At 37.6% G+C, this 16,601-nt stretch overlaps 1 protein-coding gene across 2 annotated transcripts in view; it reads right to left on the bottom strand.

The window, feature by feature from the left end:
* The window catches only part of DMXL1 (Dmx like 1), a 159,458-nt gene that overhangs the window by 109,068 nt on the left and 33,789 nt on the right, over positions 1 to 16,601 (bottom strand). For both annotated transcript variants that reach the window (XM_081088668.1, XM_081088669.1), the window contains exons 5-7: positions 13,229 to 13,361; positions 5,539 to 5,605; positions 3,864 to 4,042 (exon numbers count right to left, since the gene is read on the bottom strand). In XM_081088668.1, the coding sequence (XP_080944794.1) occupies positions 3,864 to 4,042; positions 5,539 to 5,605; positions 13,229 to 13,361 (379 nt within the window). The remainder of the gene's footprint in view (positions 1 to 3,863; positions 4,043 to 5,538; positions 5,606 to 13,228; positions 13,362 to 16,601) is intronic.

The following is a 16,601-nucleotide window of genomic DNA, read 5'->3' as shown; positions in this document are numbered from 1 at the left end:
TACTGCTGAAGAATAAAGACTGAGATCATGCCACAATCCCTCGGTTAATATTTTTTAAAGAAACAACAACCCACATCTATTAAAATTTTCTGATTTATTCAGTGGATGGTTATTTGAATTATTTCGTAATGCTTCGCTTTTACTTCCTGTACAGGCACATGTACACTGGTCCCTAACAGGCTACATTAACTAGTATATTTATTCTCTCCTTGCCTAACACATATGCCAAAATAGTGAATAGAAAGAATAGAAAATCCATGATATAATAAGTACAGCCACCTGCTTCCGTAGTCATTCGTGATTTTCAGTGAATTGACTATCTTGCCACCCCACAAAATAAAATCAAAACCAACTGCACATATATTAATAAGACTCATAAGCATTAAGAGTTCAAGGTTGAAATTCTATTCACAAAGACTACCTCCTATCAGGACACTCTGCAAATTTAGAAAAAAAGAAGGCACAATATCCTGTAGTATTATAGTTTTATTAAAATACATATTTAAATACATTTGATTATAAAATGAGCAATAAGTAGAAGGCTTCTATCAGGTAATTCAGTAAGTCAAATTTTTAAAAAAGGAAATAAAAATATTCTGTAGCAGTCACTTTGTTAAACCTGATTTAAAAAGAATAGCAAAGGGGAAGAAAAGAGAGAACAGCATGTTTTATTCTGATTGCTATTTCCTTCAGCTTTCCTTCTATGTTCTCTCACCGCTCTCCTTCCTCCCCCTTCCTTCCCTTGTCTACTCCCTTTTCTTCCTTATCCAGCTACTCCCTGGGCTTCTCTCCCTCAATTCTCAGCTTCTCCTCCTCTCCAGGCTACCCTCTTTCTCCTGTCCCTTCACTTCTCTCCACTTCTTAGAGCCCTTCCTTCGTTCCTTTCCAAGCCCTGTTTGTTTCTCCTTTCTCTATCCTCATGCCTCTCCCTCCTTCATTTTTTCTCCCTCTTTTTTCTCTAGTCCACTCTGCCCTTTTCCCACCCCTCCCCCCTTCCCTCTTGGTTTTCTCTTGTACATTCACACACACAGGCAGTGGCAATGAAACTAAAAGTAAGAAAACAGAAACAGAAGGAAATACATCAAAAGGAAATATATAGAAAGTTCAAGGTTCATAGTGCCCATTAGTAAAGGGCAGAATGGAAAGGCTTACCAAGGAAAAGCAGAAGGTAGGAGACTAAAGGGCTGAATAGACAATAACCAGAAGAAGTATAAGAATTTAGGTAAGGGCAACGAAGTAATAAAGAAAGGTGTACAACTCAGAAGCATGGAGAGGGCTTTGACCCTGGAATGTGGGTGTCCCAGCTGACTTTCCTTAGGATACTAGGCCTACAGTCAGTGTGAACAGCTAACATATAAGAAATATTCTGATCTACTTGAGGCATTTCTCTGGCAAAACCTTCCTTCCTCACATCTTCATCTGGGTATCTTATTTTTCTTCAATGGCATATCATTGAAGATAAAAAATAAAAAAGGTGTAAGCTTATAGAAGGCAACCATGTGATGGGTGTAACAATAGGCTAAGATAGTTTGAAACTGTCATCTAAACCAACTTTTGAAGGTTTCTGGAGGATATAAACAAATCTCCCAACCTGTCCTACATTCGTCAGTTTTTAATTAGTAAAGATGCTCATTCAAACACTTCTCCATTATTCTTTCTCAAACCAACAGTCCCTTACATAATGTATTATCATTTGGTCAAGCATCTCTTTTTCTTAATTTAATCCTCACCCTGTATTTTTCCATTGATTTTTGGGGGGAGAGAGAGAGAGAAATATCAATGTGAGAGAGACACATCAATTGGTTGTCTCCCACATATGCTCTGAGCAGGGCTGGGGATCAAACCTGCACCGCAGAACTCTTCACCCTTCAGACTGTTGCTCTAATCCAGCCGTGGGCAAACTACGGCCCGCGGGCCGGATCCGGCCCGTTTGAAATGAATAAAACTAAAAAAAAAAATGACCGTACCCTTTTATGTAATGATGTTTACTTTGAATTTATATTAGTTCACACAAACACTCCATCCATGCTTTTGTTCCGGCCCTCCGGTCCAGTTTAAGAACCCATTGTGGCCCTTGAGTCAAAAAGTTTGCCCACCCCTGCTCTAATCACTGGGAAACAGGCTAGGGCTGGTTGAGCATCTTAATTTTATGTGAAAAACAAACCACCTATATCACTTGCTCAGTGAAGATGCCATATTAAAAAGAACAATGGTCTTTGATGGGATCGCTTTCTCCTGAGAAAGGGTCAGCCTTCCCACTATGTATATCTGCAGGCAGTAGGCAATTGGTAAAACAAAAGTGAAAACTGAGAGAGCACAGGGAGATAAGCTGATTCTTAAGTCACATGGATCCAAGAGTAAAATTCTGGAGACCTCTAAAAGATGCCATAACAAACAGAAAATTCCAGTTCTAGATCACAGTTCCCTGTGCTTCAAATCTTAGTTGGCAAGAGATAAAATGAACCCAGGGAGTAAAAAAACAACCAAACAAAAAACTGGTATGCCTTATTACTGTTATCAGGCATTTGTAATGGCCCAGTGTAAGGCATCTATCTGGCCTTGTCTCCACTGTGACCATTTTTGCCAATACTGAGTGAACTTGGTCAGGAGCAGATGTACCTGTCCTCTCTTAAAAGACACGATACTAGCCGAGACCGGTTTGGCTCAGTGGATAGAGCGTCGGCCTGCGGACTGAAGGGTCCCGGGTTCGATTCCGGTCGAGGGCATGTGCCTGGGTTGCGGGCATATCCCCAGTGGGGGATGTGCAGGAGGCAGCTGGTCGATGTTTCTCTCTCATCGATGTTTCTAACTCTCTATCTCTCTCCCTTCCTCTCTGTAAAAAATCAATAAAATATATTTAAAAAAAAAAAAAAAAAAGACACGATACTATATTGCCGAAACCGGTTTGGCTCAGTGGATAGAGCGTCGGCCTGCGGACTGGGGGGGTCCCAGGTTCGATTCCGGTCAAGGGCATGTACCTGGGTTGCGGGCGTGTCCCCAGTGGGGGATGTGCAGGAGGCAGCTGATTGATGTTTCTCTCTCATCGATGTTTCTAACTCTCTATCTCTCTCCCTTCCTCTCTGTGAAAAATCAATAAAATACATTTAAAAAAAAAAAAAAAAGACACGATACTATATAAGCCTCTTTTTCAGTACGCTGGTAGTCTAACATTAGTGAATGAAAACTTGGGATATAGCAGAAGAAATCAGCCTCTGAAATGATGTTATCTTCAGATACTTCTAAAAGGTATAAGTCAGTGGTTGAGCGTCGATCCATGAACCAGGAGGTCAAGGTTCGACTCCTGGTCACAGCACATGCCCAGGTTACAGGCTAAATCCCCAGTGGGGGGCTGCAGGAGGCAGTCAATCAATGATTTTCTCTCTCTCTCTCTCATCATTGATGTTTCTATCCCTCTCTCCCTCTTCCTTCCTCACTCTGAAATTTAAAAAATAAAAAAAGTTCACAGTTGCAATGACAGCTATTTTCACTGGGGTATTTTTTTTTAACCAGAGGAAATACACATAGAAAGAAGACGACAAGGGAGTAAAATGTGAAAAGTTCCAAGCAAACAACAATATGAAGAATGATTATGGGATAAAAGAATTAGATACATAAGACAGAGAAGAAAAAGATGCACAACTCTGTCACTTAAAAACATCTAAAATGGAAGTATATTATCCTTTCACATGGCTCTCCTCTTAACTGCCTCATGGCCAGAGGGCTACAAGCCAGGGACCATGTAATATTACTTGAATCTTCATAGGCAAAGTCCTATACCTATGGGTTCTCAAAATAAGAAAAGTAATCAAAGTCACAAAGATGATGTTCTCTTAATACATGGGAAATATTACTAAGACACTGACCTAGGCATGTATTTACTTGTCTTACGCCAGGAAAATCCATTTACAGCTCGAGGATGGGCCAGATATACAAAAGAAAAGTCAATTTCTCCTTGGGATTGTTTTTCTGAACTTTTATCTGGAGACGTAACAGTTGTCCGCCAGTTTTCTACATTATACCATACCTTTAAAAGACAGTCATCCTAAGAGAGGAAAAAAAAACAAACAGAAAAACATCCACATCAAAATTAAAGATTAAGTGAAATAGCAAAAGTAAGGTTTTTCTCCTCAATCACAGCAACTTAAAAATGGGGAAAGGGGTTGTGCATAGATGAACTATGTAGAAAATCTCTGATTTTGACACTTTTCTATTAGCATTCCTTAACTATGCTTTGAGAATTAAGGTGCGTGAATGTGTGTATTTAGCAAGGGTTGGTTCAAGGAAAATTCTAGTTACTATATACTATGAAAAACAGTCATTCAGAAAACTGAAAGATGAAGTTAAGGGCACTTTTTCCATTTAGCCAAGTATCAAATAAGAAAACATTACTACTGACAAACTTAAAAAGACTAATAATATCTGAAAACAAAGGACAGTTTTCATGAAATATCATATGAATGTTCAAAGAAAATGTTGAAGATGATAAGAAGTAGTTAACAACTACTACTATATTAAATAATCTAAGTCAAATCAAAATTACATCTCCTAATTTTGGATGTAAGAGAAGAACAAGGGAGACTAAAACACACCATGTTTTACTCTTAAGCTGTAATTACATTCCCACCTGTAATGTCAACCTGAATAAACAGCTCCACTTCTAAGAAAACCTCACTGAGGCCCAGTCAATGTGGCTTAGTGGTTGAGCCTCAACCCATGACCCAGGAGGTCACGGTTAGATTCCCAGTTAGGGCACATGCCTGGTGTTGCCGGCTCAATTCCCCATAGGGGGCATGTAGGAGACAGCCAATCGATTGATGTTTCCATCTCTCTCTCTCTCCCTTCATCTCTCTGGAAATCAATAAAAACATATTTTTTTAAAACCCACTGAAGATTTAGAGTATCTCACATTCTTAATTTTCAGAAGGCTTTGAGCAATGAGAATAACTTCAGAACAACAACTTCAACTGTGCATTAACTGCTCTGTAAACCAATAATTAAAAATAAAATCATTTCAAAGAAATACATTATTCTGAAATCAATAGATAGTAACAAAGAAAATGATTACATATATCCTTCTGGAAAGTCTGTAAATTCTTATAGCTTAAATACAGTTTATATATGTCAGCTTAAAGATAATATAAATAGTAGCAACAGTTTATAGACAGTATACTACATGCAGGACACTATGCCAGTCACTTTACATATACTGTCTAAATTAATCCTATGATGAATGACGTGAAGGAGGTATTATTATCCTCAGTTTACACATGAGAAAACCAAGGCTCAAAGAGATTAACTACTTACTGAATATCAAAAAGTTGGTAAATGGTAGATTTATAACCAGATTACTTTTAAGTCTATGCTGTTTCAATTATACTATACTACCTTTTAACACAATAACATTGAGCCAATTTTTGCTATTAACATTTTAAACAGAAAATATTTTCAACTTAAGTAAGAATAAAGCCGATTAATGTTTATATGAAGTTTCAAAATAAACCATAAACACAATTTGGCAATAGCAGTTTCATAAATTACCTTCCCAGCGGTGGCAAAAAATTCTCCATCTGGTGAAAATTTCATTAAATGAATTTGAGAAGCAGTTCTGTAAATTAAACAAAGAACAATTATCAAGGAAAAATAAGTAAGAAATAATGCAGTATTACTCCACTAAACTATACTCACTCAGCAATTTCTTCAAATAATAAAACTTTCTAATAACACAAGTTACACACTCACTTTTAAGTATAACTCTTAAATATAAATTTTAAAATATAAAACTTTACATTAAATATAGAGATTATTTTTATGTCTAAATATCCATACATAAGAATCATACAAGGAATGACATGTCAGTCTTTAAAACTTAAGACCAGCCTTGGTCAGTGTGGCTCAGTTGGTTGGAGCATTGTCCAGTACACCAAAAAGTTTCAGGTTCAATTCTTGGTCAGGGCACATACATAGGTTTTGGGTTCAATCCCCAGTCAGGGAGCATATGGGAGGCGATGGATCAATGTTTCTCTCTCACATCAATGTTTCTCTCTCTCCCTTCTTTCTAAAAAAAATTAAATTAAATTTAATTTAAAAAATCAATAAATACATCCTTGGTTATTAAAAAATAAATAAAACTTAAGACCAGAGTCATAGCTCTCATTCCCTCAGAATGTGAAAGAATGATTTTATTTTTAATCTGGAATCTAATATCCAGAGCCACAGATAATCTATATTCCACAATACATTTTCAGGGACAAATCAGTATTTTAAGATGAATTCTGCCTGAAGGCAGCATTTGACTAATTAAAGATTATGTGTGGGTTAATGGCCATCATAAACTCAGCCTGCCAGCTTCACCTGTATACTTGGTAAGTACTAGTTTTTCTTCTCCAAGGAGCTTTGGCTCATTTCCCTTCATGGCCTTCCCTTCTGGCTACCCACATATGCTGATCCCAAGACACTTCTAACTATCTTCGCTTTCCTTTTCTTAACCAAGTTCATGCTTAAATTCATCCTAAAATTATTTGTAAAGCAGGATAAAGATGACTTCTGTCATAACTCAGCACAAATAACTTTTTCCTCATTTTAAATGCAATAAATACATAATAGAAAATATTGATACAGACGGATAAGAAAATGAAATCTATAGTTTCAAAGAAAACCACTCAACATTTTTATTTTATTTTAAAATACATTTTATTGATTTTAGAGAGGAAAGGAGAGGGAGAAAGAGATAGAAACATCAATGATAAGAGAGAATCATTGAGTGACTGCCTCCAACACGTCCCCTACTGGGGATCAAGCCCGCAACCCAGGCATGTGCCCTTGGCTGGAATCCAACCTGGGACTTTCAGTCCGCAGGCCAATGCTCTATCCATTGAGCCAAACCAGCTACGACACCACTCTTAACATTTTAATACAAAGAATTCCAGATGCTTCTGTCCACTCTCCCTTATCTACTTCCTATAGGACAGTGGTTCTCAACCTTCTGGCCCTTTAAATACAGTTCCTCATGTTGTGACCCAACCATAAAATTATTTTCGTTGCTATTTCATAACTGTAATGTTGCTACTGTTATGAATGGTAATGTAAATATCTGATATGCAGGATGGTCTTAGGCGACCCTGTAAAAGGATCGTTCCACCGCCAAAGGGGTCGCGACCCACAGGTTGAGAACCGCTGCTATAGGAGGATGTAGAAGAGGGTATGAAAACCGAGGTCAAATTTACAATTTTATATGCAACATTTATTTTTAAATGTTATGAAAAGTTTTATGTATCAATATGTGCAAATCTGCATTAATTTACTGGTTTATGGTATTCTATTACACATATATGCAATGATTTTAACGAGTCTTCAGTTGATTGATTATTCAGGGAATTTTTCTGTATTTTAGTTGTAATTCCAGTTTGGTCCTGGGAGCGTGTCCATGCAGCATCCACTTACTCTGCTGCCATTTTTAATCTTCCCAAGTGAGCTATCTGCAATGATTTTAAATAATTTGACAATTCACTGCTGTTTTCTCATTTTGCTGTTTTGAAAAAAAAAAAAAGTGGTGTGATGAACATTCTTGCAAATGCATTTTTTATGCATCTGGTTAGCCCTAAAGGTGTCCTTAAGACAAATTATTAAAAAGGCCTGGTATCCATGATTGTGACCTTGTCCCCACTAGTCTTTTCTCAAAAGAGTAACTAAAACAGTCTTTTAAAAGGGAATCAGATCTCAACACTCCCTCTGCTCAAAACGCTAATACCCTCCCACTCACTTAGAAAAGGCAAAAGCCTCACAATAACCTATAAATGGACTCCTGACTTTGACCATTTCCCCTATCACTCTTCACCTTGTTCACTTTACTTCACCCACAAGCTAAGAAGCAGTTTTTGCAATGGATGTTTCCTCTGCCTACAACAGTCTTCTCCCAGAGATATGCACACATGACTTACTGCCTCACTTCCTCCAGGTCTATACTCAAATGCCACCTCTACTCCTCTTCTCCTTACCCTACTTACTGATCTTCATCTACATGTGTAACATGTTTTAATTTTTTTCTTATATTTAGTAAATTACGGAGACCTATTAAGTATAGTTAGTGTTATCTTCAGTTAATCCTAAATGAAAATTTGCAGTTTCTAGTTTCATGGTTTTTCTGCTTACTTAATAAACCAGCTCAAATAAATTAGTATGTCTAGCCCAGCCGTGGGCAAACTACGGCCCGCGGGCCGGATCCGGCCCGTTTGAAATGAATAAAACTAAAAAAAAAAGAACGTACCCTTTTATGTAATGATGTTTACTTTGAATTTATATTAGTTCACACAAACACTCCATCCATGCTTTTGTTCCGGCCCTCCAGTCCAGTTTAAGAACCCATTGTGGCCCTCGAGTCAAAAAGTTTGCCCACCCCTGGTCTAGCCCAAGTTATTACTGTATAATCTTGATTTAACTTAAAATTATTCCCCTCTCACAAATAATACATTCTCAGTTTAACCCAACGGAAACCCCTTACTAGATCTGCAGTGAAGGCAACAGAACACTTTGCTGCTCCCCTCTTCCCAATTTTCTAAAGAAAGGAGTCCAAAACAAAGCCATAGCTCTTTCCAAAGAACTATCTTTGCAAAATCCTATTCCCTTTTCACATGGTAAGCCTTTTTAATACCTATGATCTAGCTGAGGGGTACAAAATACATGGAACCAGCTCCTTTGAAATATCCTTGGTAAATTCCATATATAGGAGGGATGCATTACTCTCATTTTGGTATCTCATATATATCCTATTATTGCCTCAAATAACACTGACTCAGGAAGAATGGCATTTAACATCCTGACAAACCAGTTTACTGGTTATTGCCTATCTTCCCCAATCTGTTCACTGCTCTATTTCAAGCACTTTTACACTGCCTGGAACATGATAAGCACTCAACAAATATTTGTTGAATTAATGAATAAAATTTAAAATTGCTATTAAAAGTATGAAAAAAAACTAAGCCTGCTAATTCATATTTCCAAGTTGTTCTCTAGAAAGATAATACTAATTGCACTCCCTTCTTAACAGTATAAAAAAGTAGCTGTTGATCTGCAACTAGGAGAAAACCAAGATGGCGGCATAGGTAAATACCGGAAATTGCTCCCTCCCACAACAACTTCAAAAATACAACTAAAAGACAAAATGAACATCATCCAGAAGCACAGGAAGGCTGGCTGAGTGGAAATGCTACAACTAGAAGGAAAGAAAAAAGCACTGAGACTCAGAGGAGGTGCAGAAGTAAAGTGCAGAGGTACAGAGGCGCACGTGGAAAGGGCTGGCAACTGAGGACACGGTTGTCTTTTTCAATCGGGAGGGAGTCTCAAGCTCCCAACTGCTCTGAACTCCAGTTCCGGGCGAGTCTCTGGGGACCCAGACTCATACGAGGAGAAATTTGACTGTCTGGCAGCGGACGGAACTTGAGGGTGGCTTTCTCTCAGAGGTGCTTGCAGCGATTACCACGGGACAATGAGACATGGGGCCTCTTAGGGCAGGGCTGAGGATCAGCCATAGCTGTTTGCTCCGCCCTGTTGATTCGCTGAGACCCCATCCCACCCAAGCTGCAGCAGAGGCTTTTGCATATGAATGCCCTGGCCCTTTGCAATCTGAAAATTACCTAACAAACTGCAGCTGGGCCAGACAGACCCAAAACTTCCAAGAGAAGACCCAAGGCCCCACAGCAGCTTGCACTGCTTCACAGCTGGGCCTCATCTGGGCACCTCCAAACCCCAAACAAGGAAGGGGAATTTGCAGATCTCTTTGTAGCTCCTGCTGGGTAGCCTCAGGCAGAGGCTAAATTAGCACCTCCTTAGAGATCCAAGAGCCAGTGTACCCAGTGGTCAGAGGAGGACCATCCAGATTAAAACTCCTCAGATCCATAAGGGACACACTCAGGGGGCAGACTCAGTGAGCACCAAAGCCCCACTGAAGCAAGTCTTGCCCCAGAAGGGTGTCTTCAGCACAGAAGTTCTCCCACTGTAGACACAGCTGATTCTCACAGCCAATTGGCCTGGAGGTCAATTCCTCCCAGTGATACCTACAACAATCAAGACTTAACTACAAGAATGTGCACACAGCCAACAAAGGGGTGTACCAAGAGTGTTCACCTCAGGTAATTGGGGAGGCTGAGCCACTGGGCCCTATAGGACACCTAACACAGAAAGCCACTCTACCCACAGAGAGAAGCATAAAAAATGCAGAGGCAAAGAAACAGGTCACAAATGACAGAAATGGAGGAAAGAAAATGACTGGATATAGAGTTCAAAATGAAACATAAGGTTTTTCAAGAATTTTCTAGAAACCACCGATAAATTTAGTGAGACCCTCAAGGTTATGAAAAAGGACCAACTAGAAATTAAGCATACACTGACTGAAATAGAGGATATTATACAGACTCCCAACAGCAGACTAGAGGATCCCAAGAATCAAGTCAAAGATTTGAAATACGAAGAAGCAAAAAACACCCAACCAGAAAAACAAAATGAAAAAAGAATCCAAAAATACGAAGATAGTGTAAGGAGCCTCTGGGACAGCTTCAAGCATACCAACATCCAAATTATAGGGGTGCCAGAAGAAGAGAGAGAGCAAGATATTGAAAACCTATTTGAAGAAATAATGACAGAAAACTCCCCCTGCCTGGTGAAAGAAATAGACTTACAGGTCCAGGAAGCGCAGAGAACCCCAAAGAAGAGGAATCCAAAGAGGACCACACCAAGACACATCATCATTAAAATGCCAAGAGCAAAAGACAAAGAGAGAATCTTAAAAGCAGCAAGAGAAAAAAAGTCAGTTACCTACAAGGGAGTACACATACAACTGTCAGCTGATTTCTCAACAGAAACTATGCAGGCCAGAAGGGAGTGGCAAGAAATATTTAAAGAGATGAATAGCAAGAACCTACCCAGCAAAGATTATTTTACCCAGCAAAGCTATCATTCAGAATTGAAGGTCAGATAAAGAGCTACACAGATAAGAAAAAGCTAAAGGAGTTCATCACCACCAAACCAGTATTATATGAAATGCTGAAAGGTATCCTTTAAGAAGAGGAAGAAGAAGAAAAAGGTAAAGATACAAATTATGAACACCAAATACACATCTATCAACAAGTGAATCTAAAAATCAAGTGAATAAATAATCTGATGAACAGAATAAACTGGTGATTATAACAGAATCAGGGGCATAGAAAGGGAATGGACTGACTATTCTTTGGGGGGAAAGGGGTGTGGGGGATGCAGGTAGAGACTGGACAAAAATCATGCACCTATGGATGAGGACAGCGGGGGGGGGGGGGGGGAGTAGGGGGGGGCGGGGGGGGGAACTGGGTGGAGGGGAGCTATGGGGGGGAAAAAGAGGAACAACTATAATAATCTGAACAATAAAGATTTAATTAAAAAAAAAAAAGTAGTTGTTTTTCCAAACACTTACTAGTAATAGCCACTATTCATCCTCTTTTTGGATATTTCACATTTCTTGATTTCAAGTGAGATTAATCAACCATTAATATGTTTATTAGTCATAAGTACTGCGGTTTAAAATTGTTCTCCTCACTGTCCATTTCTGTTCACTATTAAGATATCTGTTCTTTTCTAATTAATTTTTTAGACCTCGTTTTAAAAAAGGGATTATCCCAAAATTGCAAATATTTTCTCTCTCAAGTTTTTATTTCTTTTCCTTAGGGTCCTTCTTATTTACAGAATTTTTTTTTGTAATCCTCATCCGAAAATATTTTTTCCATTGATTTTTTTTAGAGAGAGTGGAAGAGAGGGAGGGAGAAGAGAAAGAGAGAGCAAGTGAAAGAGAAAAATTTATGTGAGAGCTATCTCAAATGTGCCCCAATCCTGGCCGAGGATCAAACCTGCAACCCAGGTATGTGCCCTTTACCAGGAATCTAACCTGAGACATTCACCAGCAACACTAACCATTTAGCAACACTAGCCAGGGCAACAATCAATTTTTTCCTTTCTTTTCCTTTCCTTTCCTTTCCTTTCAGTTTCAAGTTTTGGTATCATACTTAGAAAGTCTTTACCTAAGTCTAAAGCAATACTTTTCATCCCATAGCAATAAAACATAAATGACAAATGTTAGCCATATATGTGACTTAAAATTTCCTAGTAGCCACATTTAAAAAAGTAAAAACAGGTGAAATTAATTATATTTTATTAAAACTAATATAGCAAAAATATCATTTCAACATGTAATCAATAAAAAATTGATAGGATAATTTACATTCTTTTCTTTGTGCTAAGTTTTTGAAATCCAGTATGAATTTTATATCTACAGCACATCTCATTTCAGGCTAGCTACATTTCAAGTGCTCAACAGGGATATGTGGCTTGTTGGTACCATACTGGACATTGTAGCTCTGAAATATAAAAATTCACCTGTTTTCTTCTAATATTTGTTTCATTATATAGAAATTCAATTTGTTCTTCCTTTGACCTTTATTTTGGTGTCAGATATGAAACAGACTCTAACTTCATTTCTCTTCCATAAAGCTAGCAAGTTTGTCCCACTCATGTAAAATGCCACCTTAAATATTAAACCTCCACATATAACTGGGCCTAATTCTGAACCCTAATCTGTCTGTTCTTATACCAGCAAGTTTGTCCCACTCATGTAAAATGCCACCTTAAATATTAAACCTCCACATATAACTGGGCCTAATTCTGAACCCTAATCTGTCTGTTCTTATACCAATGACAAACTGCTTGATCAGTTGTAGCTTTAGAATTCATTTTCCTATGCTAATATCTTTGTTCTTTGTTTTCTCTCAGAATTTTTCCATACCTGACCTTTTAAATGAACTTCAGCACTATGCTCAAAACTAGAAATTCCAATGGGATTTTGACAAAAATTATGTCCAATATATATATTACTTTGGGAAAAATATACCTCTTCACAACAGAAAAATTTTCATTCAAAAGCATTAAAAGTATCTCTGTCTTTTTCTTTTTGTATAATTTAGCAAGTTCTATTGAATGATCTTCATATAGGCCTTACACATTTCATAAATGTTTTATTCAACAAGTTTAAAAAAAAAAATCTGTAGAACATGGGAAATGGTGAATCCTCTGTATATATTTTTAAAAAAAGCATGTCACAATAAAAAAAAGTCAATACATTTTATGTTAGTGTGGTTTTACACAAACTAAATGCATCTATAATAAAACTACATGGCAGAGGTTTGTCAGTTTAATCCCCTAATTAATTGCTTACTTGTAATGCCAAATGCATCTCCAGTCTCCCAAGTTAAGACCTGTTTTATCTGGATTTTCATCTTCAGTTGGCTTCTCCAAGTTAGCATTGGACCAGAGTTGCAAACAGCTAGAACCAGTTAAAAGACGATTGCCTAAAAAATATATATATATATTATTCAGCATTTATTATTTAGGAATTTAGTTGGTGAGTTAAGTTACACACTCAATACTTTCATATAACACTATAAAGATAAAATAACTTCCAAAAAAAAGTCAAATAAAAAGAGATTGGGGGAGGAGGATTAAAGTTATATTTTAATTTTGTTAAAGCAGCTTAGGGGGGAAAGAAGAGATTTTTATAATCTCTCATTCAACAAACATTTAATGAGCATCTTCTTTGTACCAGGCACTGTGCTAGGCATGAAGCATATAATGGCAAATATAACACTGTCCTCTTTTATAATGAGTTTATATTCCAGTAGAGAAATATGAACAAAGGCATGAAGACATTCGAATTCAAATATATTCCCAAGAATGGCTTGTAATCTGGGATGGATAAGAAGTAAGTTGTATAGTAGCTCTGTAAAAATAAATAAGATTGGAAAAAATCTGAGGTCAGATTATGAAACACTTTTGATGTTCATAAGGAGTTTGGAGTTTGTTATAGATACTTGCAAGTTAAAGATTTTTAAGTGGGAGGAGGGAGTTTACATAAATGGATCTGTATTTTAGAACAAGGGGTCTCAACTGGGGGGAGGGGTATTAACAGAGAAACTTGAAAAGGCCTGTGAACCTCACTTCATTGAGATATGCAAGTTATATGTATAGTATGTACATTTTTCTAGAGAGATAATCAGTAATTTCCACCATACTTTCAAAGATTCCAGTACACAAAGAATGGTAAAGATTCATTATAGAAAATAACTCTAGTGATAGACAAGATTAGGGAAAACATAAGACAGAGAAACCTGGTTAACCTTCTGTAAGAATACTGATGGGAAATCATGAGGACCTGAATCAAATATTAAAGTAAGACAAGAACTTGAAAGTCATTTCAAAAGCAGAATTTTCAAGGCTTAACACCAATAAAAAACAGGAACATACAATAGGTTTCAGGGGTAGATTTCAACTTTATGACTTGGATAACTGAGTAGAAGATTGTGCTATAATCCAAACAAAGAATATAGGGGAGGTGATGTAACTTTTGCAAAAAATCTGACAATAAATAAAGCATTCACCTTAGCAATTAAGAACTACAGATTGTTGTCTCTCTGGAAACATCATATTATTTCAAAAGGAAAGTGGGTCTGTGGCACATAGACTTTAGAAATCCTTGTGTCTTAATTCCCAATTAAGTCACTTATAACCATATGAATTTGATCAAGTTGGGAAGCTTTTGAGCCTCAATTTTCTCATCTATAAAATTAAAAATTTGTATAGTGTTGTAGTAAAGATTAGCTATAATATGTATAATGTATTTAGCATAGGCTAGGCCAGTGGTCGGCAAACCGCGGCTCGCGAGCCACATGCGGCTCTTTGGCCCCTTGAGTGTGGCTCTTCCACAAAATACCACGTGCGGGCGTGCACGTACAGTGCCATTGAAACTTCGTGGCCCATGCGCAGAAGTTGGTTTTCGGCCTGGGCGAGTCTATTTTGAAGAAGTGGCGTTAGAAGAAGTGAGGGGTGTCGGTCGACCAGGCGACGGGAGACACAGCGCAGGTGGGCCATGGGATATGCAGTGCAGGGGAGGCAAGCGCGATTCATGCACGTTGAGTGAGCCAGTCAGTCAGCAGTCTCATTGTGCAGTGGTTAGTGCTAGTTGTGTCCGCAAATCGCGTACGGGTGACAAAAGTACCTACTCGAAGCATAAAGTTACCTGTATTTTTCCAACCAGCTGAAAATCCTACAGGTATTTAATTTTATCAATAAATAATATCGTTATTAAGTATGATATCAAGTTTCATTCAACATACCTATAGTTTAACTAAAACTTAAAAACTTTAAGTAAAGTTTATTAAGTTAATTTTAGGGAACGTTGTTGAGTGAAAGAAGATGTAGTGTCGAGGATTGAGAAAGGTATGTTGAGATGGTTTGGACATATAGAGAGGATGAACGAAAGGAGATAGATGGAACAAGTATACGAGTGTGGATGGGAGAGTTGGAAGGGGTCGACCTCAGCGAATGTACCTCAATCAGATTGAGGATGTTTTTAGCAAAGGCCAGCTTAGGAGTACCCTAATTAAGTTAATAACAATGTACCTACCTATATAGTTTAAGTTTAAAAAATTTGGCTCTCAAAAGAAATTTCAATCGTTGTACCGTTGACATTTGGCTCTGTTGACTAATGAGTTTGCCGACCACTGGGCTAGGCACTTAGAAAAAGCTCAATAAATAATAGCAAGTAGGGGGAAAGTCTCATAGGCAGATAAAAACAATCCAGAAATCAACACCCATTTTTGATAAAAACTCTCAGCAAGGTGGGAATTGAAGGATCATACCTCAACATAATAAAAGCCATATATGACAAACCCACAGCCAACATCATACTCAATGGACAAAAACTAACACAATTTCCCTTAAGAACAGGAACAAGACAGGGATGCCCACTCTCACCACTACTGTTTGAAATAGTACTGGAAGTATTAGCCATTGCAATTAAATAAGAAGAAGAAATAAAAGGCACCCAAATTGGAAAAGAAGAAGTAAAACTGTCCTTATTTGCCGATGAAATGATATTATACTTAAAAAACCCTAAAGACTCCATCAAAAAACTATTAGACTTAATAAAAGAATTCGGCAATGTAGCAGGATACAAAATTAATGCCAAGAAATCGATGGCATTTCTATACACCAATAGTGAACTTGCAGAAAGAGAGACTAAAAAAGCAATCGCATTTACCATTGCACCAAAAAAATTAAGATACCTATGAATAAACTTAACTAAAGAGGTAAAAGACCTCTACTCAGAAAACTACAGTACGTTGAAAAAAGAGATAGAGGAAGACATAAAGAGATGGAAGAACATACCATGTTCTTGGATTGGTAGAATCAACATCATTAAAATGTCCATACTACCCAAAGCAATCAATAAAGTCAACGCACTTCCCATTAAAATACCAATGGCATATTTCACAGACCTAGAACGAACTCTCCAAAAATTCATCTGGAATAAAAAACGACCCCGAATAGCTGCAGTGATCCTGAGAAAGAACAAAGTAGGTGGGATCTCAATACCAGATATCAAGCTGTATTTACAAAGCCACTGTTGTCAAAACTGCCTGGTACTGGCACAAGAACAGACATATAGATCAATGGAATAGAATAGAGAGCCCAGAAATCAGCCCCAACCAATACGCTCAATTAATATTTGACAAAGGAGGCAAGAACATACA

Source organism: Myotis nattereri (assembly GCF_964212035.1).
Source record: "Myotis nattereri genome assembly, chromosome: 4".
NCBI lineage: Eukaryota > Metazoa > Chordata > Mammalia > Chiroptera > Vespertilionidae > Myotis > Myotis nattereri.
The sequence above is the reverse complement of the archived record's forward strand: the minus strand, read 5'-3'. Positions and strand labels throughout refer to the sequence as shown.